Below are 25,799 nucleotides of genomic sequence, written 5' to 3'. Positions count from 1 at the left end.
GGCGGGGCGGGGCGGGGCGGGGCGGGCGGCGGCTCCTCCCCGGGGCGGGGCGGGCGGCGCGCTCGCGGCTCCGGAAGCGGGCGGGGCTGCCGGCCGAGCCGTTTCCTGCCCGGGACGCGGCGGAGCCGGAGCCGGAGCGGGACGGAGCGGAGCGCGGCGGAGCCATGACTCACCAGACCGGCATCCACGGTAAGCGGCGCCCGCCGAGCCGCTGGTCCGTTCCCGCGGGGTGACTGCAACCCCCGCGGCCGGACCCCCGCGCCCCCCCACCCCGCCCCCCCGCCCCGGGCTGGGCTGCCCCGCTGCAGCCTCCCTCGGGAGGCACCCCGCGGGGACGCGCCCCGAGCATCCCCCGGCCCCGCCGCGGCAGGTTGCCGGGCGGCGTCGCGGTAGCGGTGATGGGCGCGGTGAGATGAAGCTTCCCGAAGGAGCCGGCGGGTTTTCCCGCAAGTAGCGGGGGGTGGGGCGGGCACTAAGCCGAGCTCAGAGCGTTTGGGCGCTCGCAGGAGGGGGGGTCTGGCTCCGGGGGTGCTGGCGGTGGGGGGGCTCTCCTGCATCCTTTGTCTGGGTTGATGCTCGATAAACCGCCGTGCTGCGGCAGCCCCCGCCTCCGCGCAGCCCCGGCCGCCCCTCCGCTCCCGGCGGGGATGCTCGGCCCCCCAGCGCTGCGCCTCCTCCCGGGGGGTGGCTGCAGAGAGCCCGAGTAAATTCCTGCCTGCTCCTTTCTGTTATGTTTCGGGGGGAAGCTCCCCCCTTACTCCCCTCGCTCCCCACAGGACCCAGCCAGCACCCTGAAGCGACGGCTTTGGCATTTATGGGCGCGTTGGGTGCGTGACCGTGCGTCCTCACAGTATTTCCCCGCTGCTCCCTGCCTGCCAACTCAATTAACACTATTAATCGGGAGTAGAGGTGCTGCATAATTTATGTAGCTGAATCAATATGCGAGCAGGGAGGTGAGAGCAGCCGCCCCTGAAGCCCTGCTCGGTGCCGCTCGGGTGCGAATCCAGCGCTGCTGCGTGCCCTGGGAGGGGAGCTGGGCGCTGGCCTCACAGCCCCCTTCCTCACGGCCGGCACCTTTTGTGCAAGAGTATTGAATTTATGCTTGCTGTTCCTTCGTGGCGTGAGCATCCTTGTTTCTTGAGTGCATGATCGAGAACATCCTTCCCTTTCAGATGCTCCTGGAGGAGCTGTAGTTGAGAAGCGATTAGCCAGGGTGCTTACATGTTTCTCCTGCTTCGCCTGGGAGTGTTGGTAGCTGACAACACTTGGGTTCAGATTGGTTACTTCTGGTTTCAGCTGAGACCCTGACGTTCAGACTCTAGTTGAATGTTCCCTGTACTGTTTAAAAACAAAACCAAACAAACAAAAACCCAAAAATCATAACAAAATTCAGCAGGATGGACCCCTGTGCCCACCTGAACTCTCAGTGCACGGGCCCCACGCTGCAGAGCTCTCCCGTGGGGTTTGGTGCCCGTTGCTCGCCGCTGCGCCCCTCCGCTCCGCTGCCGTCCTGCCTGGCACCCCTGCGGCTGCGGGGGGGGATGCGCTGCCTTGGCGAAGCCAAGTGACCTTCGCCGGCCTTGGTTGCCCACCACTTGGCAAACCCCACTGGGACCAGCGTGGAGAGCCGCCGCGCGTTATCGTTGCCCGTAGGACGTAACGTGCCCCATCGGCAACGCTCTGCTGGAAAGGGGAAGGGACTTAAAGTTCCCCTGAGGAGCTGCAGCCGGTGCTGGGCGGGGATGGACCCAGCAGCTCTGCCCAGGCAGCAGATCCCCAAGCTGGGGGTGGCGTAAAAACCTCCCCATAGTTATGAAAAATAACTTGCATTGGGTTGTCTCGCTCTTGCAGCATCTCAGACACCTCTGGGTGGTTGAGCTCTCCTCCATGCCCTGCTGCACGGTCCCTCTTCCAGAAAGGGGCTGTTTCCTCTTTCAATGCAAAACTGTCCCTCCAACACCTGCGATGCTGAGCTGGGGTGCTCCAGGCTTCAAGGGAACCACCCTGGGGAGCAGTTGGGGTATTTCAGTCTTCCCCACCCTGGCACGGTGATCAAATTAATTCCTTCTCTTGGCAGAGAGCAGATTCAATATCAGATGAGGAGCAGCAATCCCGCTTCTACTTTCATCCCCTCTGCTGAGACGCTGAGGTCTGTTGTTTGCCAAGGAGGAGGGATTTTTTGCATCTTTCTGGTTTCTGGGGCCTCGTTATTTTTGTGCGCGCGCATCGCATTATGTTTTTTCATTCCTCCATTGGCAGGAAGGCATCTGCTCCCAGGGGAGTTACGATTGGACCTGCCGGTTGGTTTAGGGGAGGTTGCAGACAAGCTGGCGAGAGATTTTTGGCTGACGCTGTGCTAGATCAGTGTGAGAGCAGGAGAATGTGGTGATGGGGGAGCCCCCGAAGCAGCCCCTGTCCCTGCTGCGGTGCTACCAAGTCATCCCTGCTTTTGGAGATGCAGATGGTCCCCAGGGAGGGGGAGCAATGGCAGTGAAAAGCCACAGGTTCGGGGTATTTAAACAGGGCTGAGCCTTTCACGCAGAGGCAAGAGGCTAATTATTATTTTTTTTAGGTATCCGTGGCAGCTCCCTCGAAGGTGCTGGCAAGAAACCCGGGCTGCCATGGAGACTGCCAGGCTGGGGAGGTGGTTGGAAGCTATCAAGGTTTGCTGTGGGCTTCTTGGGGCTGGAACCTGCTTTATAACTACAGCTTTGATGATTTGCCAAGTGGTTTTGCTGTCCCTGTTCTGCTCTGAGTGGCGTTAGATGGGGAGAGCATTTGCTGTTTGAGTTCAAAAGCCAGGCCTGGCCACTCTGCTGTGGGAAGGCGATGCTGAACCAGAGCTTTGATGTTGGTGAGGGGTCACCCAGTTGCCTCTGGGTGCTCTTTTGTGACCCCTGGGTAGAGAGAAAAAGTCTCTTAAAGGGGATTTTTTTTTTTTTTTTTTTTATCTAGAAAGTACAGAAGTCAAATGCGTGTTGTTTCTTAAACCAAAAAAATAATTTGGTGCTGGCTCTTTCTGGGGGAGGTGGCAAGATGTGGGGATAGGGACCTTTGCTACTGTCCACGGCTGAGCCTCTGCTTTGCCCGAGGACTGGAGCTTGCACTGGGAAAGCATCTGGTAGGAACGGCCACTTGCTTCAGGAGAAGCATTGCCATGGTGCGCACAGGCAGGAAAGTTGGGTGGCAAAAAAGGAGCTGAAAGGGAGGACCTGGGAGCTGCTGGGTCTGCAAAGGTTGTCTTTGAAAGCAGCTGGTTTCCAGGCTCTTCAGCAAGAAGAAAGAAGGAGCTTCTCTCTGCAGCCGCCACTTCCTTGGCCCCTCTCCTCCCGCTGTGCTGGGTGGCAGTGCTGGCTCCTGAGGTGCCTGGCTGCCTGAATTTGGGGGCAGCTTCGTGGCTGAGGTGCCAGGAGTAACCCCCTAACTGGGGACGTGTCACACTGTGCCATCAGTGAAGGAGGAGGAGAAGGGATGGCTGGTCCATGGCCCCTGGTGTCCATGGGGGACAGAGGGCACTGGGCTGCTGCAAAGATGGTTTTGAGGACCCAGTCCCAGCTCTTTTCTGGGGCCAGCACCCAATTTGGAGGTTGAGCCCCACTTGGCGCGATGGCCTTGAGGGAAGGGCCAAATCACTGATCCGAGGTGCCAGAGCGGAGAAAAGACGGGTCCTGGGCACGCAGGTGGAAATTCAGGTGTTGAGAAGCCAAGGGCTGGTGTCACCTGGGTGGCTGACAGCCTTTGGCCAGGATTTGTGATACAGACCAGGAGTTAGATGAAATCCTGGAGGATACAGCTCAGCCCCACACAAAATTGGGAGAAAAGCTTTGCTTGTGTCCTCTATTGCTGAGATATTTCCCCCTCTCCCCTTTCTATTTTCTTCTGACATATGTAGCTTTTTTTTCCCCAGAGAAAAGATTCCCTGCAAGGACATTTTTTTTTTTTTTTCCATGGTGAGAAATAAAATCCTCTTAGTGCTTAAACTGACCAGCTGTGTCTGTCAGCAGAAAAGCTCTCTGCAGCAAGCGGGGTGAGCAGGTACTGCGTGACAAGCTACACTGGGATAGACTGAAAAGGAGGAATTTTAGGAGCAACAACAGCTATTTTATGCCTGTTGCAGCTGTGCCCTTTCCTGGATGTTCCAGCAGGAGTTAGGTAGAGCTGCCTGTATAGGGAAAGTGTGGGTGGTGCAGGTGTAACCGTGTTTTATCCATCAGCACCTTGGCTACTGTCTGGCCAAACATCCCTGGAGCTTGGACAAGTTTTGCCTAGGTTTGTGGCTGGATTTGTGGCCGTTTCCCCATTGCATCCCAGGCACGCTGTGCCCTGGCCAGTGAAAGGGAAGCAGCCGCTTGGAGTCGCATCGACTTGAAGATTATGTCCAGGGAATGAAAGATTGATGGCTGGAGGCTCAGGTTTCCCGTCGGGAGGGCAAGGTGACTCCATGTGTTGAGAGAGGCATCTGTTTCAGGGAGCATGTATTATTGATCTGGGAGCTGGGCGCTGTCATCGGGTTGGGGGGTGGATTGGGAAGGGTTGAATAAGCAAAAAACCTGTTGCTCTCCCCAACAAGTGAGCGAGAGGATGGAGGGAGGGAAAGGTGCAGGGGAGGCAGTGTGGCTGTCGCCTCTATCCCCGTCCCCGTGGTGCTTCCCCGAGGGTTGCACAGGCAGCTCTGCTGGCACCCTGGCATCCCCGGGGAGAGACCGGCCCGTTGCTGTGACTACGGCTGCCATCACTGCGTGGTGCCTCTGTCTCCCTCCAGCCTCCCTTACAGCCTGGCTCTGCTCGGATAAGCTAATTGGGGCTGTAAACATCAGAAAAAGGATTGACTTCGGGAACAGCTTTTGTGGCGGGGTGGTACCCTCAAGCTCCATCTCGCAGCCTTTTCAAGCAAGAGTGATGCTTCAAGCCTGGCACTGAAATCTCCCCAAACGGCCGCATCGCGGGGCAGGGCAGCTGCCTGCTCTGGCTACAAACTGCACGTTCAGTGGGTGCGTGGGTCTGGCCTCCCCGCTGGTCCCCAGGGTGTGGGGGTCTTCAGGCTTTGGTCTACGCCTCCTCGGTGCTGCCGAGAGGGGAGGCACTGCCGTGCCTTCCCACCACGAGCTCCTCTTCTCCTCTGGCAGCTTGCCTGCACGGCCAGGGCTTCAGCCACCGCTTGCCAAACCGCCACCACCCTGCCACGGCACGGAGCTGCCCAGCCGGGGTGCCCGGGTGCCAAGGGCCCTCCATCCCAAAAGAGGGGCAGGTGCCGCTGGGCAGGGAGGTTTTGTGGGGCGAGGGGACCTGGGACACGCTGTCAGGCAGCTGAGAAAGGCAGATGGCTCGTGAATAGGGGACAACTCATCTGCAGCCCACAAACAGGTGGGAGAGGGAGGTGTTGCACGACGTGGTGGCTGGAGGCAATTTTTGGGCTCTCATGGGAGGGTGGCTGAGCATGCATGCGTGCTTATGCCCACCATGTCTGCCGGGAGGGTTGGTGGTAGGGCTGCCTTGCAGAAAGGCTGGAAGGTTTCCTCAAGATGCTACCAAGCTCACCTCAAAGCAGCAGCACCCCAGGAAGGAGGTTTTTGGGGGCAGGGATGGAGGCATGGTGTCCTTCCCACGGTTTGTTCACCCTCATCACAAGGTTTCCCAAATGCTGAGGTGGGACCTGATGTTTCTGGCTGGAAACCAGTACAAGTCGTTCATTGTTTTTCTTCTCTCCTCTGGGCTGACCAGCCCCAGTTCCTTCGGTTGCTCCTGCACGGTGTGCCTTCTGGCACAGGTGCCGTCTGTCCTGTGCTTTGCTCCTTGCACGAGGCTGAGCCTGGACGTGCTGTTTGTGCTGTGCCTGCAGCCTTGTCAGCACCAAATAACGTGGTCATGCTTTTGTTTGTGCTTTCACAAATGACTTTGCCAGCAACAACATGAAGCGATTAACCTGACCTTGGCTTGTGACCCTCCTCTCTTCTCTGGAGCTGCTGGACCCTGCCTTGTGTTGGTGTAGCTGGTCCTTCTAGTTACTGTACTTTGCTTCCTGTTGAGTTTCATCCTATTTCTTTTTTCCCAGCCCATTTCTCCAGTCTCCCGAGAGAACAGTGAATTCTTCTCCAGCGCGCGCTTGCATCTCCTCTAGCTTCCCACCTTTCAGCTGCAGGAAGCACTATTGAAGTTGACAGAAGTGTTTGTGGAAATATGGATTAAACCTGGACCCACCCCAGGTCCCCAGGAGACCTTCCTCGATCCAACCTCTGATACCTCCCAGAGTGAGTTACCCATGCAGTTTTGTGCCCATGCTGTAAAGTTTTGCCACCACCGTGTTTCCCAAGCTGGCTTCTGACACTTGGAGGCACTTAGAAAGCTGAGCCGAGACCCCTGAAGCCCACAGGTCTGTGGCTTTGCTGGTGGAAGCTGGGTGTTGATCTCATGCAACTTGGTCTCAGTAGATCCTAGCTGGCTGTAGCCCAGCTTGGGTTTGTTTCTGAATTATTTGTTCCAGAATTCTCCAGGAACACATGTCTCAAGGGTGAGTTGGACGTGTGGGTCCCCCTCTAGTCCTCTGCCCTGTCACTTCTCCCTTGCCCTGATTTTTGTGGTTTCCCCATACTTGGGTGTTCCATCCCTTGAGTTACTGACCTGGAGATTTCCCAGCAGGGAGATGCCTCGGGGCAGAGGTACTGCTCGCCTCCACCTCCAGGGTAAGGTGTCCCTGCCTGCCTTCCAGAGCTGGTTGTGGACTTCTATATTAATATTTCAGGCACGCGAGCCATCTCGTCAAGTCTGCTGTGCCAATTAAGTTATAATCATGCTGTAATGAAGCAGTGGCTGAGCTCGTGCTGAAAACCTTCGCTAGTTTATTCCTCTCCCTCCTCACTAGCTCTTTGCTGTCATGAGAGACAGAAGGGGGGGACATCAAAGACACCCTGGTGATTTTTTTTTATTTAAGTGAAAATTGGTCTGTGGGTTGGTTTGTTTTTGTTTTTATTTTTTTATTTCAGTAGAATTAAAGCTTGGAAGCTCTGAGGGTTTGTTTGGTTTTTTGTTTTTTTTTTTTTTGAAAGCTTTGCCGCCGCCTCCTCTGGAAAGCATCTCCCTCCTTGGCAGACCTTGCGGTATTTCCCATCCTGTGCTCAGCTTCTCCGGCAGCATCTCTGCTTTTCTCCATCCCTTTAAGCCCCTCTGTACCTACGCAGGTCCCAGCGTTTGGCTGTCACTTGTCAATCACTCAACTGTCAATCATCCTAGCTGTCGATTTGATACTTCTGTGCACTCCTAGTATTCCCAGGTGGGCTGGGACGCTGCTTTTGCCCAGATTCCTGATTTTTTCAGACCCCTATGTGCCCATGGGGTCAGGCCAGAGGGATTTGCAAGCTGGTTAGCACTGCAGAGCTTTCCTTTTTCTCCCCTGTAGCTGATGCTATAGAAACATCCGAGACCAATGTTATTCTCTCCTAATTTGGCAGTGCAATAGGAATCGGTGAAGCTTAATGCTTATTAGGAGCTTTTGTCTCCTGCGTGAGGGTTCCTGGGTGCATAAATGTCTCTTTCTCCTCCTCTTCCGCCTCGTGTGTTTGCAAAAACCACAGATGCTGCCGGAAGGAAACAACCACTTTCATCAGGGAAGGGAGCTAAAAATATCGGATCATCCTTGGGTGGGAGTGGGCTGAGCTCCCAGCTGGCGCTGGGAGGGGGTGAAGGTCTGCGCTGGGAGAGCCACGTGCCTCGGTGCTGATGGCGGGAGAAGGATGATGGTTTGCTCGTGGTGGGATTACACTAGCAAACCTTCTGTGTGTCCCCCTTAAATGCTGTTAAGGACAGATGTGCCTTTGCTGGGGTGTCTGTGTGCCCATTTCCATGGGGTCCTGCTGGGGTGGCATCTCTGGGTTTGTATGGGAGCGCTGCTGTTTGCAGGGTCCCAGCCTGGGAGCTCTTTCTCATCTGTGCCTCCTGTCGTGGGAGGGGAACCCACCGGGACCTCTGATCAGGGCAAGCTTTGAGCTGGTGGGGCAGATGCATGTCAGCTGTACCACTTAGGGAGGACAGGCAGGATTTCCCCTGGGGGCTCCCCAGGACCATCCCTGTCCACCTCTCTGCCTGCATTATCGTTGGCATTTGTGTGTGGGGACAAATCCACGCCTGCTCCTTCTCCCTTGGGGCTGGGGGAGCTGCGGGGCCGTGCCCCAGCCCAGGGTCTGCCTCCAGGGATGAGGGCACTGGCATGTGACAATCGGTGGCCACCCCGTGTCCCTTGTGACGGGTAACATCGAGGCTCCCCCCGCAGAGATGCTGGGGGGCTGTGCCGAAGGCTGGTACCCGCTGCTGGGGGGACCGAGGCAGGATGGATACAGCCCTTGCTGGCAGGGGATGGCTCCTTCAGCCGCCGCGCCTTTCTGGCTGACGTAGGGGTGGCCTGCTTTGCAAAGTGCCTTGACCGTGGGTGCTCTCAGGCTGCAGGGACCAAAGCAGGGCTCCTTCCTGCTGCGGGTTGCTCCAGCATGGCGATCGGCAACGGGCAGGCGGCGTGGCAAAGCGCCGGGAGCAGGGAGCAACTCCAAGAACGCATCCTGGTGTGAACTAAGGGGTCCCTGCCCAGGCCTCTAATCATTGCAACACTGGTTTCTTCAGTAACAATTTTGTTTGCTGCCTGCAGCTTTTAACTCACAGGACCCCCTTGGCTGCATCCAGAAAGGGGCACAAGTGTGTAATCAAAGGGACTTTTGAGGGCAACCAAGCTGGGAGATGCTCCTCGTCAGGGTCTCGGCCTCTCCAAGCCACATCTCTTGGGTACTGCCTTTACACGTAACATGTCCTGGGAGGGACAGTGTTGTGGTTTGAGCCCAGAGATCAACTAGACACTCTCTCACTCCTTCCCCCTCAGTGATGGGGAGGAGAAAATGCAACAAAAGGCTTGGGAATTGAGATAAGGACAGGGAGGGATGACTCACCTGTTGTGGCCACAGGCAAAAGACAGACTCGTTAGGGGAAGAAAAAGAACAATTTAAAAACCACCACCACTTAATTAACCAATAAAACAGAATTGGTCAGTGAGAAATACGACCACATCTTAAAAACACATTCCCCCCCACCCCTCCCTTCCTCCTGGGCTCAGTTTTGCTCCCAATTTCTCTACCTCCTCCTGCCCCCAGCGGCACAAGGGGGCAGGGAATGGGGGTTGCAGTCAGTTTGTCACATGTTGTTCCTGCTGCTCCTTCCTCCTCAGGGGGAGGACTCCTCACACTCCTCCCCTGGCCCAGTGTGGTGTCCCTCTCACGAGGGACAGACCTCCATGAACTCCCTCCAACATGAGTCCTTCCCATGGGCTGCAGCTCTTCGTGAACGGCTCCAGCATGGATCCCTCCTCGGGGTCACAATCCTCCCAGCAACGAGCTGCTGCAGCATGGGCTTCCCTCAGAGTCCCGGCCTTCTTTGGGCACAGCTGCCTGCTCCGGTGTGGGGTCCTGCATGGGCTGCAGGTGGGCATCTGCCCCACTGGTGACCTCCACAGGCTGCAGGGGAGCTTCTGCTCTGGCAAACCTCCCCCCTGCCTCCTGCTTTCCTCCTCTGACCTTGGGGTTTGCAGAGGTGTCCTCCTCACAACTCTTCTTCCCAGGTTCCCCTTCCTCAATACATTCTCACAGCGGTGCAGCTGCTGTCACTAATTGGCTCAGTCTTGGCCAGATGCCTGGTGCTCGGGGAGGGGGGATGAGGAGGAAGGTGGCTCCCCAAAACGCATCCCAAAAGCCTTCTGCAACCAAAGCCCCACCAGCTCTGGAGCAAAACCTCGGGGCTGTTGCCTTTCCCTTCCCCAGGGACTCTGCTTCAAACCAGTGCCTCCAGTTTGGAGTCGCGATGGTCCCCAGCTGCCTCGGGAGCAGCATCCCTGCCATGGCGTGTCACAAGCCCAAGGTGTCACAGCCTGTCAGGACATCTTCCAGCCACCCCCAGATGCAATGCCGCTCTGTAAAGCGAATAAACTTGTCACTTGAGCTCTCCCTGCCTGCACTGGCCAAGCCATCGTCTAAATTTGGGTGATTATGTTCACCCAGGCCAAGTATCAGGTTCTCTGGATCACATGTGCTCCCAGCTGCTATTTAACTCTCACGCCTCAGGGAGACGCAGCACTTCACTCCCAGCTGTTTGGGTTTTGTATTATTATTTTTATTATAATTTTTTTAGCACTAGTGATTTTATTTTTTTTAATTTTTAAATTTCTGCCCTGCCAAGTTGCTTCCCTCCCTGGCCAGTCACCAAGCAGCCCAGTGCCTGCTTTGACTGTTAAATCTCATCACAATGTTTCTGGTTCTTTCAGCCACCACAGAATTAAGGGACTTCTTTGCCAAAGCCCGAAATGGTTCAGTTCGGCTCATCAAGGTCATCATTGAGGACGGTAAGTTCTGGTTTTATGTGCTTTGATTTATGCCATGTTGATTCTCTGTTTTGCCTCTCCTCCTTCCCTCTTTGCCACTGTGCTGTGGTGCCAGCTTGTGTTTTTGGAAACCTCTGAGGAAAATCCTGCTGAGACTCCCTGGTACTTGGCAACCTGGAGCTGAAATACAAGCCCAAAATTTGGTGCTTGTGAGCAGCTATTGGAGCCCCAGGACAGCTCTGGCGGGGAGCAGCGACGTTGCCAGCGAATCGATGTGGGTGTCTGGGGTCGGTGCTGGGCTCTGGGGGGATTTTCCTGCTGCTGTGTTGGATTTTGTTACGGGGAGCGCTGTGAGAAGCTGCTGTGGGTGCCGTGGGACCTTGGGCGGGGGCGACACGCAGCATCTTCCTCCTCAGACGTGGCATCCCACGCCAGGCAGGGAGGTGCTGGGGGCAGGGGTGGGCCCGGGGGTGCTCCTCGGCGCAGGGCTCGGCACGGGGCCCCGATTGCATCCCGTGAGGGATGCTGTGCTCTGAAACCCATCCCGTCCCAGCCCCTGCTCCTGGGCACAGGGCTGCCCCAGCCCGGTTTGCAGGCTGATGCCAACCTGCCCGTGTTTGCCCCACCGAAAGGTGCCTTTGGGTGGCCTCGACATCCATCGAACGAGCGAGCAGAGCAAAGCACAGATTGAACGTCCCAGCGAGGAGCCTCCGTGGTGTAGGTTTTCCATCGCCTCAGCCTCATACAATTGCATATGAATGACTTGTTTCTGGCGGCAGCGGGGACCATAATGCCCTGCCAAACTGCCGTCACCACCTCCCTCGGGTGGGCCACCAGGACCTCTCTGCAAATGCCAAGGTGGACATGGTTGTAAGGAGCCTGTGCTGGCTTTTGGAGGGGCTGTGAAGCCCCATTTGGAAGAGCAGCCTGACTTGAAACATGTGGGACGCATCAGCAGGGCCACTGCAAGGTTCGTCGGTGTTGGCTTTGTCCTCGGCAAGATCCCCCTGTGCTGGGATGTGATATCTGCGGTGTTTCTTTGGAGCACCTTCGACAGCAGTGTTGCTCACTCAGCTCATTTTTCTTTTCAAAAAGGGGAGCCAAGTTTGTGTTAGGATAAGTCATGGATGCCCCTAAGCCTAGGGCTTGTGCCGTTGGCTTTGGATTGTGGCCAGTGACACCAGCAAGGGAGACTTTTTACTATCAATGGAAACCATGTCCCACGATCTCCACTCAGGCTAAATAAGACCTATTTATCTGTCTGACACGCTGGTGACAGGCAGCTGCTTCACGGACCAACCTCACTTGGCAGTGCTTTGTGCTTCCCAGTTCGGCTCTCCCACTTTGCCGGCTCCTTTCCTCTGGCCTGGACTGGCCATGGGCAGCTCTGGAGGAGCTTGGGTGTCTACAGAAGCCTCTGAGATGCAGCAGAGCCTGAGGCTCCCATGGGGAGGCAGGTGGAAGGAGGAGAGCCAGGAGCATCTCTGAGCTGAAGGGCTTGGTCTGCTGAGGACAAGGTGGTGGTGGTCCCACCGGCCCGGCCCAGGGACCTCCTGTCTGCCTTTCTATGTGATTTGTCCCAGGTTGCTCGGTCCCTCTGGGCCTCTGCTCTTTTCTGTAACACAGGGGGCATCAGCCTGCTGCTACCCACCAGAGAAGGACCCTCAGACAGTAATGAGATGTTATAGCTGGACAGACAGACTCAAACACACTCAGCCTGGAAAGGAGTGTCCCGAGCCGGCCGGGGAGGACGTGCCAGCTGCTCTGCCTGCACAGGGGATGTGGAAGAGGAGCCTCCAGCCCTGCTCAGCGGCTTGCAGAAGACCTTCTGCCCTACAGGGCATTAGTCCTGGGACATGTCGGAGCAGGCAGCGGCGGGTGGAAGGAGTGGAAGATGGTGCCAGGAGCCTTGTGGCAGATGCTCTGTGTCCAGGCACCCCCAGCCATGCTATGGCTGAGCAACTCTTTGGGAGATCTTTGAGCTGACGTTACCTTCAGGGGCTGGCCAGGAGAAGCCAGGGTCGGATGGAGAAGGTGTGCGGGGAGAAGCAGGTTGCGCACTGAGGCTGAGCCGTGTTTTCCTGGCATGAGAACTGCTTGTGGTCCAACGTGGTTTTAGGTGACGCTCTACTCCTCGCTGTTTCTGGACAAGGTTGACTTTGTGGTCTTCCTGGCTGAGTGAGTTTCTTTGCACATAAGTGATGTTGTCCCTTGAGCTTTGTGGGCTCCCGGCTGCTGCGCCGTCCCACCGCGGCGCCTGCCAGAGCTGCAGGCAGGGCTGCCTCGTACGGGCATTTTGGAGCAAGGCAGCCTGCCTGCAGCCGAGTGCTGGGGACACTTCAAGGGCCAGAAACACTCCCAGACACCCTTTTTCCAGCAGCAGCACCCTGCGGAAATGGAGCCTGAAATAGCCAGCATGATGATGATGCTTTGTCAAAGCACAGCTGCTCTGGGTTTCCCTTTCCCAATGCTTCCCAAGGAGGAAAATTTGGCCCTGAACAGGTTGAACTGAACTGCAAAGGGCCCGATGGGAGGCAGGGGAATGAGCAGAGCAGCAGAAGTGGCTCCTCCAGTCCAGGGGAAAGCTGGAGGCTGCTGACTCATGGCAGCACGGCCGGATCCAGCTTGGGCACAGCCTGGGAATACCCTGGAGTGATTCAGCACCGATGCCTCGTGCGTGAGGTATCAGGATGTTTGGCCAACAGAGACACCCATGAGCTGCCAGTGGGTTTGGCCGGGCGAAACTCCTTGCAGTCTCTTCGGGATCCCAGGTCTTTGCAATGCACAAATCCATTTGCAGGGCTTTGTGTTTACTTTAGGGGTAGACTGAGGTTTTTATGCTTCTCTTACGCAAAACAGGTGGCTTTGCTGAAGGTAAATTATTTTCAGCACCCCTTTTTTTCTGCTGTCCTTGTTACTGTACCGGTAGCACGTGCCCCTCATGCACAAATAACTGTGGGTTCAGCGTGCGATGGCAGATGTCACGGCAGGGTGGCTCTGGGCAGGGGAGGGCTACACCACTGTCAGTGGGGCAATGCCCTGCTTGGGTGGAAAAGGTGGGTGAGAGTAATTCATTCCAAACCCATTATTCCTCGACTGTTTTCCTTAAAAGCTCTCCTGCCACGAGATTTGGAGCTGCTGAGCTGGATGGGAGGAAGAGGGTTGGAAGAGCAACCAAAGCCGAGGGGCTTCTTGGCTCCCAATGGGGAGGGGGGCTGTAGGCAGAGGTCAAGGCAGGGCACGTGCCAGGCTGAGCATCCCCTCAAGTGCCAACTGTCCGAGGCCCCAACTCATTTTGCTTTAGCACCTCTGGGTTTTTCTACATCTTGTTCCGAGTCCCAGCATCTCCCCCACATCTCCCCCCAGACCTTCCTGCATCTAAAACGGAATAAATATACAGGTTGTTTTCCAGCAACCTACACCGATCCTCTCCAGTGCCATTGCTTTTCCATCAAGCCATCCCAAAGCTTGGTTTGACCCTCTCAGGATGGGGTTTCATGTTTATATAATGCCTGCACCAGCATTTAAATCCCAGCTGAGTGCTGCCTGGCTTGTGGGGCTCCCAGCCCTGCTGCCGCTTGCACAGCAGCCGAGAAAAAGACTCTCCAGACACTTGAGATGTAACCATGTGTGTGAAATATGTAGATCGCTTCCAGAGGCTGGGGTTCTCCTGGCAGCATGATCCCCCTCCCCCAGGCAGGGGTCTCTGGGACATCTCTGGTCCCTGCAGGCAAGGTCTTAGGGTATCAGCTCTGAATTTGAACCCTCTGAGGTTATAGGGAATACGATGAGATCAGCTTGTCCTGGCTTTTGCTGTGGGATCTTTATTTTTCTCAGCACCCCAGACCTATGTGGATTGCTTGTGTCCCTGGTGAGGTGTTCTAGTGCCCCTAGACCTTATTCAGGTGGGATTGAGGAGGTTTCCTGTTCTCCTGTGAGCAACGAGGGATGGTTGGGGACTACACGGCTGGAGGGAGCAGAGCGGAAGGAGGTTACGGATGGTCACCAGAGAGGGGACCACGGTAGGGGAGGAGATGGTTGGACAGGAGGCAGCGGGATGCTGTCAGAAAACCAGCCCCTCCATGGTGGCCACAGCCCTGATGGGGTCCCCCGTTGGGGTCACCAGTGGGGGTGTACACTCCTGCACGTGGTTGGAGACCTTAATTTGTTTTATTGCAGGCACTGTCGTCAGTGCTGGAGCTGCAGCAAGCCCTTAGCCGAGCTGCCTCGTGGTCCTGCAAGGTGAGCAAAGCCTTGCCTTCAGCTAACACCACCTTTTCTGTCTTCTCCTTCCAGAACAGCTCGTGCTGGGAGCCCACAAAGAGCTGTCCCGGCGCTGGGACGCCGACTACGATGCCTTCGTGCTGCCTTTGCTGGACGAGCAGCAGCCGTGCTACGTGCTGTACCGCCTGGACAGCCAGAACGCCCAGGGCTACGAGTGGCTCTTCATCTCCTGGTCCCCCGACAGCTCCCCGGTGAGCAGCACCCGCCGGGCTGTGACACCCCAGCCTGCGGACGCAGAGGTGCTCTGGGAGGGGGCGAGGGGGGTGGAGGGCATGCTGGCCAAACTGACTCAGCGCTGGGGCTGAGGAGGAGCGTTCACACCCTCCGTTGCCGTGCCTGGCTTGAAAAGCGGAGACTGCTTTGGGGATGGGGGGATTTTGTGAGAAGATACAGTGGGACCGTGTGTCTGTCCTCTTTGGGGGGCTGTGTGAGGAGGTGGGGGGTCTGGGGCGTAGGGAGGGGAGCGGTATGGACCACGGGGAGGGAGACATCCCACCACGGCTCTGGGCAAAAGCGCCGCTGGGAAGAGCTGGTGCTGGCACCGATGCGCCCGGCTCCGCTCGAGGAGACGCTGGCCCACCTCCGGGCCCGGCTCCAAAATCAGCTCTAAAAAGGGCCGGGTGGGCTGGGGGCTGGAGACGGCGTCGGGGAGTGGGAGCAGGGGCGGCTGCTCGAGAGGATTCCAGTGGTGCCGCCTGGAAAACGCCGTCGTGCCGAGCACGTCTCCGTAACCGGCTGTCAGCGGGACCGAGATATACTGCCATGTTAACATACACGCCGTGTTAGCATACATACATATGTGTCACATATATATGTTATATATTTATAGAATCTATATGCTATTTAGATTTACTGCCGTGTGCACTTGTCATATATATAGATATATATACAAAAAAATATATATATATTTGTTGTTATCTGTTGTACAAATATATGTTGTTGCTATATGTAACATGCATATATTAAAAACACCCTCAGCAGTTTGTTGAGAAATATATCTAACAAATATATATTATTATATGTATATGTATACACACAGATGTGTATATACAATTATATTATTTATATGATATATATGATTTTGTGTGTATACATATGTGTGTACATGTACATATACACACACGTATACACAATTTTAATAATACATTTAATTTTATATGTGTGTATACACATACATGTGTACATATACATTTGTATAATAGTAATAATAATAGATATTTTTATGTATATATGTCTCAAAAAACTGTGGAGGGCCTTATTGCAAGGGCAGCATGCCAAGGAGCACTTCCTAAAGCTCCTCCCTGGGTTTTGCAGAAGAACACTGCAAAAGGAATGCCAAAAGGCAAAAGTCCCTTTTAGGTGGCTCGGGCAGCATTTGCCCCTCCTCTCACCTGGGTGGGGGTGAGCAACAGCCGCTGGCGCGCAGGGGTGGGAGAGCAAAGCACAGAGACAGCACTGGTGGGTTTTCCTGGGTGCTCCCGGCCCGGAGACCCGGAGGTTAGAGATCGGCCTGGGTGGGAGCTCTCGGGGTGGGGGGGGGCTCTGGGGGTGGGGTGGGGGTTTGCGGGGCCGGTGGCAGGAGGGTGACCGCGAGCATCGGGCACCTCGGGTGCTCTCGGGTCCCGCCGTGCGGGATGCTGCTCTCTGACGGCACTTGCCGCCTCCCTCCTCGCCCAGGTCCGGCTGAAGATGCTGTACGCTGCCACCAGAGCGACGGTGAAGAAGGAGTTTGGTGGGGGGCACATAAAGGACGAGATGTTTGGAACGGTGAAGGTACGGCGGTGGTTGCTGGGCAGCCTTTTGGGGGCTCAGTCTTGGACTTTGGGAGCCTAACGCGGGCTCAGCACTGAAGCCGAGCAGGATGGGAGATGCTGGTGTTTGCGGGGGACAGCGCGGAGGTTTGTCCCCCGTGCTGCTTTAGTCTCCCCTGTAGCCGTCGCCACTTTCTCCTGCGGGCACCGCCGTGATCGGTCTGTGATGGAGACAGTGGAAGAGGTGGGAGGAAGGCTCAGAACACATCCAGAGCTTTTACTCTGAGTGGGGAAAAGAAGCGCCAGGCGATGGCAGTGTCACTCCAGCAGCGAGAGCTGCTGCCGCGCTGGGGTCATCCGGCTGCCTTGGCAGGAGGTTGCTCCTTCTCTTCCGTGGGCTTTTTGCAGAGGGAGCTGCACAGCCAGGGCCTCCCGGGCATCAGACCCTGGCTGGGACTTCTGGTGCAGGTGGGGAGCCAAGGAGCATCCCCAGCAGCTGCCCTCCTGCTCCGGTGCCCCTCCCTGCTGCTCTCAGACCATGGTCTCTGCCTTTCCCTCTCGCTTTCGCGTGCGTGAGCTCTGTTAATCAGCCAGGGGAGCCGCACTGCCGCAGCCACGGGTGTCCAGGAAGGGGCAGGGTGGTCTGAACGGGCACGGGCACTGTTTAAAATCGAGCACGGGATTTGCACGGAGGCATCCAAGAGCGCTGCTCGGGTTGATCCTCCTGGTAAGGAGAGAGCCTGAGACCCGCTGGGTTGCATCCAGCCCTGCAGCGATAACCACCCCTGAGGCTTCCCCCTGTCCCTCTGTCCGCAGGAGGACGTGTCCCTGAGCGGTTACCAGAAGCACGTGTCCTCCTGCTCTGCCCCAGCCCCGCTGACCGCAGCCGAGCAGGAGCTCCAGCAGATCCGCATCAACGAGGTGGGTGCCTGGGGGTGTCGCTGGCCCGGGGAGAGGGAGCCCGGGACCCTCGGGGTACACGGGGACGCGGGATGCAAGAGTGTGTTTGCTGCTAGAGGTGTGGGAGCCAGCGTCCCAGCGTCCAGCTAAGAGGGCTGGCTCATTTTTACTGCACTCTCTTGTACCTCTGCAGTTTAACCCATTCCTGCCCTTGCTGAGGTGGACCGAGCATCCTCATGGTCAAATTGGTGGTGTAAAGAGGAACTTACAGACTGTTTTGTTTTTGTTTTTTTTTTTACCCCCTTGCTAGGGCAGGAGCTCCGAGCTCCATTTTGCTTGCTGTTATTGGCAGTCAGAAGATGGTTTGAGGCTGAAAGCAGACAGCAGTCTCTAACCTCTAGGCATCGGGGCAAAGCCAGAGCTGTGTCTGAATTCACCGAGGAAGCAGGAAGAATTCAGGCTTATCTTTGGGCTGCAGCAGCCTCCTTTCCCATACTCTGTGGCTATAAATATGAGGGATGGTGTCCAAAGAAATACAGATCTTAGCCTAAATTTGGGGGCTTATGTACTGGAAAAATGGGGAAGTGGTGCAGGGTAGGGTTGGGGGCAGACAAGGCTGTAATGCCATCGTCCCCCTGCCAGCATCTCGCAGCACTTGTGCCAACCTCCATGGTGCTGTGAAACGCTGAGGCAGGGGCAGGATCGGCTCGTTGGGTGGGAAAGGCCACCTGGAAGCAGGGTTTTGTTGGAGTGGAAGGATTTCACTTGGATTCTGTGGAAAATCTTCATCTTTAGATGAGCATCTCTCTCTTCTGTCTGTGCTGGGACTGTGTGGCTCACGGGTGGGTCAGGACATGCCTGGGAAGTGCGAAGTCAATCAACCTGATAGCATTAATTAATGACAAAGATGAGGCAGGAGGTTTCCACCTACCAAAGGGGGTCTGGGCGTGGTGAAGTTGAGGGATGTTTGGGACATGCCACCAAGGGGTGGTCCCCACCGTGTGGGTCTTGGTGTAGTTATCCCAGCTCTCAGCCTGGAGGGGCTGGGCAGGATTTGTGCTGGGGGATCCAAGGTGATGCCCATGCTCGGAGGAGAGAGATGTTGATGCTCTGAGGCTTGTTTGGCACCTTTGGGCACCTGTGCCATCGCCTTGACTGGCCAGTGCTGCAGGATTAAGTAGTTTTGGGGGTTTTTTTGGCTGTGTCTTTCAGCGTCACGTGGCCCAGGTAAGAGGTGCTCATGGTGCTTGTTTTCCAGTTGATCTGTCATGCTCTACTTCCCACCCTCGGCTTTGCGAGACGCAGGTCTTGGGGGAAGGTGCTGCTGCTGTTTGGTTTGGCTGGGGGTTATTTTAAAGGTACACTGTCCCCTGTCTCAGCCTGAGCCACGGGGAGCAGTCCCCAGCATTTAGAAAGAGAGGAAAACAGATATATTTTTGCCTGTGTATTTAAAGGTGGAAAGCGGCTGAGCGCTGAAGGATCTCCGTGTTGGTGCAGGGGCTGCACCCGCTCAGTCCCGGGCACGGAGCAGGAGGAGGTGGGAGCTCTGGCTCGGGTGCTTGGTGCTGCCCTCACCTCCCCGGGGTGAGGAAACTCATGACTCAATATATGGAGTTTTGAGTGAGTTTCTGGAGCCACGCAAAGCAGAGGGCTTTGATTGAGAGGGGCCGTATGGGAGCAGCTGTAGCACCCCGCTCAGTACAGCGATGCCTCCAGACTTGCACGTTGCCTACAGGCTTACAGGGTCCTTGCACATGTGTGCACATTGTGCACAGGCTGGGGGTGGTCCTTGCACGCGCGTGTACCTTCATTTGGGGGAGCAGACCCAGCGCGTGGGAGCGAGCAGTCAGGGCTGTCAGCAACCTGGGAAGCAGCCCCCGGGCAAGCCCCGACCTCAGCGCTTCTGCACGTCTGCCTGTGCCCCCGCCGGAGGCTCAGGACCCTGCACATCCCCCTGGGTTCAACCAACCCCTTGGGATTTTGGAAACGACACAAGGGACATTGTTTCTTGAAAAGCCACCAGCTCGTCCGTGCTTTGCTGTGCCCCTTTCCTGGAGCTGCTGGTGGTGGTGCAGCTTTCCTCTCCTCTAATGTTGATGCACAACCCTTCAAAGTGCCAACCTGGTTTGCAGTCTTCACCCCAAAGGTGGCCTCATTTCTGGGCCAGCAGAAGCTCTCTGGGACCTTCCTCAACTACTGACTAAGTGCGGAGAAGGGGTGGGAGGGGAAGGGCAGCGGCAAAGCAGGAGCGGGGAGGCGATGGCTGCATGGCAGCAGCTTCAGGGCCAGTACAGCAGCTTTTTACACTGAGATAGGAAGGACTCAGGTTTGCACGTCCCCTGAGAGGGTGCCCAGCCTTTGGTAAAGCAGGCTTTAGGCTGTGTGAGCCAAGCTTCCCCTGTGGTTTGAGGATTGCATGGACAGAGGCAATGTCGTGAGCTATCCTTGATAGCTGGTTAGGAGCTCCCAGAAATTTGCCATTTGCTTTATATATATGTATGCTGTTTTTTTTTTTTTTTTAAGTAACTGAAAAATGCATTGCCAGCTTTTCTGAGCTGGAAGTTGTCAGCAGACCGTGGGCTAAGAAATGGCTTTGAATTTGGCACTGAGCTACATTAACACCCACAAGTGGGAAGTCTTTCTAGAAGCATCGCGGGCTCAGAAACACGGAAGGGAGCCAGGCGTATCAGATGGATGGGGCTGTGGGGGGAGAGGAAGGCAGCTTTGGAGCTGGGGGATGAAGCAGAAGAATTAAGAGGAACTAAAGGTGGCTGTGCCACTGCAGCATGTAAGGGGGTATCGTTTGTAGCTGCCCCACAGTTCGTGTTGGGTGGGTAGAGCAGAGGCTTTGCCAGAACCACCTACCCCCCCACCAAAGGTTTCACCATGAGACAGAGAAATGCTCATTAGCCAAGGTCAGCACCATGCCAGCAATGAGGAAGGAAGGAGAAGAAAACTAACCTAAAGAAAAGGAGATAAAATAGCCCCCCCAAGCCCAGCCTGCTGCCAGCAAAGCTAGGGCTGGGGGAACGGGGTGCGGCACATGCTCCACCGTCCCACACGTGGTGCCCGGGCTGTGCCCTGGGGGGTGTTTCAGTGACCCAGCTTCCAATGTTTTTGAAAATGGAAAGGGTAGATAATACAGAGGTGTATGGGGGAGCTGATGTTGCCAGGACAACTTTCCACCTCTTGGGATTTTTGGACTTCAGCACGCTTTGTGTCGCAGCTTGAGGCCTCTCCAGTCCCGCTATAAACCCCCCAGCCTCCTTGAACTTATGAGGGAGAAAGATGAGGATCTGGAGGTGTTGGCAGTAGCAATATCCTCGCTCTGCTCCTCCTCTCCACAGGGTGGGACCAGGCAAGCTTGTGCGCATCCTCTGAATCCCTGCACGCTTGCCCTCCGGCCCTTGCTGGTGCCACGGCACCCCAGGGGATGGCAGGACAGCAGAGCTTGGAGGTCACCCAGGCCTCTTGCCCACCTGGCACTGCATGACCCTTGAGCAATTATTTCCCAAGAGCTGCGCATTCGCACCCTGTTCATCCTCCAGGATGCTTGGCATGAGTAGAGGCTTGGGCATTTTTTCCCTACCAAACCTTTAGTGTATGCTGTTTGGCGGAGGATAGCCCAAAATCTGTTGCTGCGACTGCTGGAACTCCTCCAGACCCTGGCTTGGAGCCGTAACTCCTCCAGACCCGGGATTGGGGCCACCTTGGCTGGGGAGCCAGCAGGAGATGGGGTGGGGTTGGGCTCTGCGCAGGGACGTCAGCAGCAATGCTGCGTGCAGGGCTGCCAGGGCCCGGGGCTGGGGCTCGCCTTCCCGCTCCTCCCCAGCACTGATGTCTCCCATGTCATTTTTTGCTGCTCTCCCTGCCCGTGCCGCCAGGACCTGCCTTCCCTGGCCTCCAGCAGAGAGATGGTACGCCTCCATCCTCCCGGCATGTCCGTGTGTCCCCCACCCCTTCTCGTTTCACACGAGTCTCCCCGCTCCGTCCCTGTGTGGGCTGCCGTTGACGGTGTGTCTCCTCTCCCCACGCTCGCAGGATTCCTGTTCCCAGGACTCGAGCACCGAGATGGTAGGCTGCTCTTGCCCGCTTGATGCCCGATTTTTCCTTCTCCCAGTGGTGTTTTTCTGCATGCTCTGCTCCGGGCAGCCGGGTCCATCATCTCCCCGGGGTGTGGGTACCACGCAGGGCTGCTGTAACGAAGGGCAGCCTCGTAACGAGATCTGCTTTGGCACTGCCAAGCTGGTTTTGAGATGTGAGCTGAAACTCCTGCGTTTCTCTTGGCATGACTTGGTTTTTCTTCCTTTTCTCTATCGGGGTGGGGAAAAGAATAATAATAAAAAAAAAAAAAGAGGCTGGACTGTCTTTATCCAAAATCCCCCAAACCGATCCCGAAGGAAAGGGACCCACGCTCGCTGCAGAGCACCTGGGTTAGCGTTGCTGGACTGTTTACCCAGGGTGGGGGTCTTGAAGTGGAACGGGCTCCTCCGCCGTCGGGGTGACGCCGTCTCCCTGTATTCTGTGGCAGATGGTGGGGGGCTGTTGCTGCTGCCCATCGCTGGTAGAGTACCCCGGCCCCGAGGAGGTATGCCGCGCCTGCCGCGTCCTGCCCCCCCCTCCCCACTGCTGGCTCACGGCACCCTCTGGTCCCGGTCAGGGACACCCCCTCCCCCCCATTGTGGCTGGATGGAGGCACCTGGGGCAATGTGACGTCTCCACAATCTCTTCCCTTTTTTGAAGTGGGGTTTGGTCTCCTGGACGAGGGGGTTTGCTTGGGGTACGGGTGGCAGCCTCTGCCTTGCAGAGGTTCTGGGGAAAACAGCAGCTGAGATCTTTCCGAGCTGTGGATCTCCAGTTCCCCAGCTCCAGCGTCAGAGGGGATGCCTGTCTGCTGCAGTTAAATCCACCGAGGAGGGGCTTGCCCTCCCGCCCTGGGTGGGACCTGTGCAGCTGAACGCTGTGATTTCAGGGTTCCCCCCCTCACCCACAGGTTGCGGGCAGAGATGATCGGAGGTGGACACGTGCCAGCATTGGTTGCAGCATCCCTGCCGGGGACTCACTGGGAGGCATCGGTTTTGAGCTGGTCTTTGCTGGGCGTGAAGCGGGGGGGCACAGGGGGGTGCATGGCTGGGGCCGGGTGATCTCCCGGCGTGGCGGTACGGTGACCAGCGTCGCCGCCCCAAGCCTGGCTGACTTTCGGTGGTTTAATGCCACAGTCCCCGTGAGCTGGGTGTCAGGTGGCTCCTTGGATGAGAAGCCTTTTGCTGTGGCACTGGCCGGTTTTCCTTTCTCTCCCTTCCCCACCCTTTGCCGGTCTCTGCCCTGACGCTCGGGGTGGTCTCCATCCCCAGGTGAAGACGGAGATCAGCGTGGAGAGCAAGCACCAGACCCTGCAGGGCTTGGCCTTCCCCCTGCAGTTGGATGCTCAGCAAGCCATCCAGGCGCTCAAGCAGAAGAAAATCAACTACATCCAGCTGGTAGGTCCCTCGCGTGGCTCCCCGCACTCCCCTGCCTCTTGCTGCTGCCTCTCACTCCCGTCCGCTTCCCCATCCCCTCTGTCCATCAGAAGCTAGATTTGGAGCGGGAGACCATCGACCTGGTGCACACAAGCCCCACGGAGATCACCGATCTGCCCAAGAGGATCCCCCAGGACTCGGCTCGGTACCATTTCTTCCTGTACAAGCACTCGCACGAGGGAGACTACCTGGAGTCTGTCGGTGAGTGCCCCAGCACCGGGGCCAGCTGGTCAGAGCCTGTGCTGGTCCCTGTTCTCCCTGGACCGTCGCTCGCGTGGGGATGGGGTTGGGGATGGTGTGGCAGCGGACCTTGAATCAGTTCCCACTTGCTGTCGTCCCATGGCGGGTGTTGGCACGTCCTTTGGTGCCGAAAGCGGCTGCCACGCGCGGTGCGGGGTGCTCTGGGTGCTGCCGTGGAGGATTTGCGCGGCTGTTGTGGTGCAGGCACACCAGGGCCAGGGGAGATGTGGGGAGGGGTGATGGATGGGCTGGCTTGCCTTCTGTCACCGAGTACACTGGGTGTCTCTTGGGGCTGGAAAATCCATGACCGGGGTGGGATGTGGCTGCCTGGTGCTCCCTGGCCACGAGCCTGGGCAGCGCCACAAGCCCCGCTCTCTTCTCGCAGTCTTTATCTACTCCATGCCCGGGTACAAATGCAGCATCAAGGAGCGCATGCTCTACTCCAGCTGCAAGAGCCGGTTGCTGGACACTGTGGAGCAGGAGTTTTGCCTGGAGATAGCCAAGAAGGTAAGTGCGAGCCCACCCAGAGGTGATGGAGCAGAGACCAGTGCTGGGCATCTACAAGGGCCTGTGCCAGAGCCTTGGTCCAGCCCTGCTGGTGGGCTCAGGGGGGAGTTGGGTGCCCCAAAGGTGGGTGTCAAGACCCCAGGGAGCTGCTAACCCCCGCTTGCCGCTCCCGGGTGTAGATTGAGATCGATGATGGAGCCGAGCTGACGGCGGAGTTCCTCTACGAGGAGGTGCACCCCAAGCAACATGCCTTCAAGCAGGCCTTCGCCAAGCCCAAGGGGCCCGTGGGGAAACGGGGACAGAAGCGGCTGATCAAGGGGCCGGGCGAGAACGGCGAGGACAGTTAGATCCCGCAGGACCGGGCGGTGAACGGACAGCATCCCCGCGGCGCTTCCCGGCTTCGTCTCCGCTGACCTGGGGATCTCTCCCTCCATCTCAAGTCTTTTCCCTCCCCCCCCTTCTTTTTTTCCTATTTCATTCCTTTTTTAAACATCAGGATGGCTTGTTGCACCTGGGGGCAGAGCGATGGGGAGGGTTCAGGGTTGTCGGCGTTTCTTTTCCTCGCATCCTTTGTGCAAGCCCCGGGGCTGCCGGCGGAGGACAGGAGCAGCAGGGCCGTGTCCCCCAGCCTTGCTCCTGTCCCCCCCGGGGTCACAGCCACTGCTCTCGGTGGCCCCTGGGTGACTGAAGGACACGCTCGCCTGCAAGCTGCTCTATGCAAAGGGACAGAGATGGCATTGGGGATTCCTGTTTGAAAAGAAAAAATGCTTCTTTCCCTGCTCCCTCAGCCCCCAGATTTTGCTTCCCTGTCCAGCTCTCGGTGTGCATGACCCCTCTGCCCCAGGCCTGGAGCGATCCTGCACCCCCTCAGGGTGCGGGCAGGACCCCTCCTGGCAGGGTGGCCTTTGCTGGCAGGAATTTGTCCCTGGGGGGACCCAGCCAGCGTGAGCTAGAAGGTGTGTGTCCTCATCCCTTCCCCCCAAGTCCTGAGCTCAGCCTGGCCCTGGAGAAAGGTCACTCTGCCTTTGGGTGATGTTTGCAGCCCCTTTTTGAACACCACCCCCATCTCCCCCCCCCCCCCCCCCCCCCCAATAAGGCTTTTCCCCTCAGAGGGATCTGTTACAGCTCTGACTTAGCCCCATCCCTGTTTAGGATGGGAGCCAGGGTGACCCCGAGATCTGGTGTCCCCCTTTCCACACTCCCCAGCCCCTCCTGTCACCCTCTGGGTGTGCTGCCAGCTCTCTGGTCTGGGGCAGCCCCATGTCTTAAAAGTAACAGGGGCTACCCCAAATCCTTGTGCAGGGAAGCATGACCGGCCCTGCGTGCCCCCCCGCCTCCCCCCAGGGCCTTCTGCAGCCACCGAGGGCCAAGCTTGGCCCTGCGAGTTCGGCTTCAGGGGGGGCTTGGGGGGAGAGCGCCTTGCTGCTGGGTACCAGGGAGGGCTCGAGAGCTGCCACCGGGAAGATGGAGGGGGGGGGGGTCGGTGAAACCTGCCCTCTGCCCTCCTGCTGCGTCGGTCAACATGCCGACGTTGCCTTGACCTCGGCGGAGCGGGCGGTGGAGGGGGCGGAAGCTGAGGGGAGCAGAGCACACTGTACTGAACGCTGTATTTTCTAAAGAATAAAGTATTTTTAAAACAGTCTGATGCTTTTTGGAGGTCCCCTGGGTTCCCCAGAGTTGGGCATTTAGCAGCCACAGGCAGCACTAGCCAGGAGCCAGCAACCATCCAGCAGCTATGGCCCCATCCAGGGACATTTTTCCTTTCATCCAGGCGTCTGGGACAACCCTTTAATTCCCAGCAGAGGTTTTAGCAGCGCCGCGAGCTAGGGCCCGCTGCGGGAGGCAGCATCCCTGCTCAGCCCAGCTTTTTTTTCTCTAAGGGCTGGGGATGATTTTGCAAGGCTGTGACGCTGCTGCCTGGGGCTGTAGTTCTCTTGGCTGGGGTGAGTTCCTGTGTCGTGATGAGGAGGGAAGGTGGGTGAACGCTGAGCCACGAGAAGAGTTGGGAAGGTGCTGGGGTCTGCCTGCATCTCAGCCCCAATCCTTTCAAATCCATGCCTAGGGCATGACAGAGATTCCCAGGCTCCTGGGAGAGAAGAGCAGGGAGCAGCCCTGCCAGGGCATCTTTAGCGTTCAAATAAAGACAAACAGCTAAAATCTGGTGCCTGGGCTCCATGGCAAATGAGGCACAGGGGAAAGGATCGGACCAGGATGCTTTTCCCTTTGGGATTCCCAGGTGAAAAAGTGCAG

The 25,799-nt window shown here is 57.1% G+C and overlaps 1 protein-coding gene across 2 annotated transcripts; it reads left to right on the top strand.

Annotated features, from left to right (window-relative positions):
• The first annotated feature begins 57 nt into the window (after window positions 1-57).
• Window positions 58-25,189, top strand: TWF2 (twinfilin actin binding protein 2). 2 transcript variants are annotated; one of them, XM_042799870.1, is made up of 11 exons: window positions 58-189; window positions 10,292-10,369; window positions 14,645-14,823; window positions 16,310-16,405; window positions 17,200-17,304; window positions 21,168-21,200; window positions 21,325-21,357; window positions 22,638-22,763; window positions 22,853-23,003; window positions 23,428-23,549; window positions 23,729-25,189. In XM_042799870.1, the coding sequence occupies exons 1-11, from the start codon at window positions 165-167 to the stop codon at window positions 23,894-23,896; spliced, it is 1,116 nt and encodes a 371-aa protein (XP_042655804.1). In that variant the 5' UTR covers window positions 58-164; the 3' UTR covers window positions 23,897-25,189. The 2 variants fall into 2 exon arrangements, with proteins under 2 accessions (XP_042655804.1, XP_042655805.1); XM_042799871.1 differs by lacking the exons at window positions 21,168-21,200; window positions 21,325-21,357.
• Window positions 25,190-25,799: the final 610 nt, after the last annotated feature.

Source organism: Tyto alba, unplaced genomic scaffold, assembly GCF_018691265.1.
Source record: "Tyto alba isolate M040663 unplaced genomic scaffold, T.alba_DEE_v4.0 Super-Scaffold_3, whole genome shotgun sequence".
In the NCBI taxonomy this organism is placed as follows: Eukaryota; Metazoa; Chordata; class Aves; order Strigiformes; family Tytonidae; genus Tyto; species Tyto alba.
The sequence above is the reverse complement of the archived record's forward strand: the minus strand, read 5'-3'. Positions and strand labels throughout refer to the sequence as shown.

Excerpts from the sequence above, each read along its gene's own strand:
- TWF2 (XM_042799870.1), top strand. The coding sequence starts at position 165 with ATGACTCACCAGACCGGCATCCACG. Across the intron at positions 21,201-21,324 it reads TGGCCTCCAGCAGAGAGATG|GATTCCTGTTCCCAGGACTC; the intron begins GTACGCCTCCAT and ends CCACGCTCGCAG. Across the intron at positions 21,358-22,637 it reads AGGACTCGAGCACCGAGATG|GTGAAGACGGAGATCAGCGT; the intron begins GTAGGCTGCTCT and ends CTCCATCCCCAG.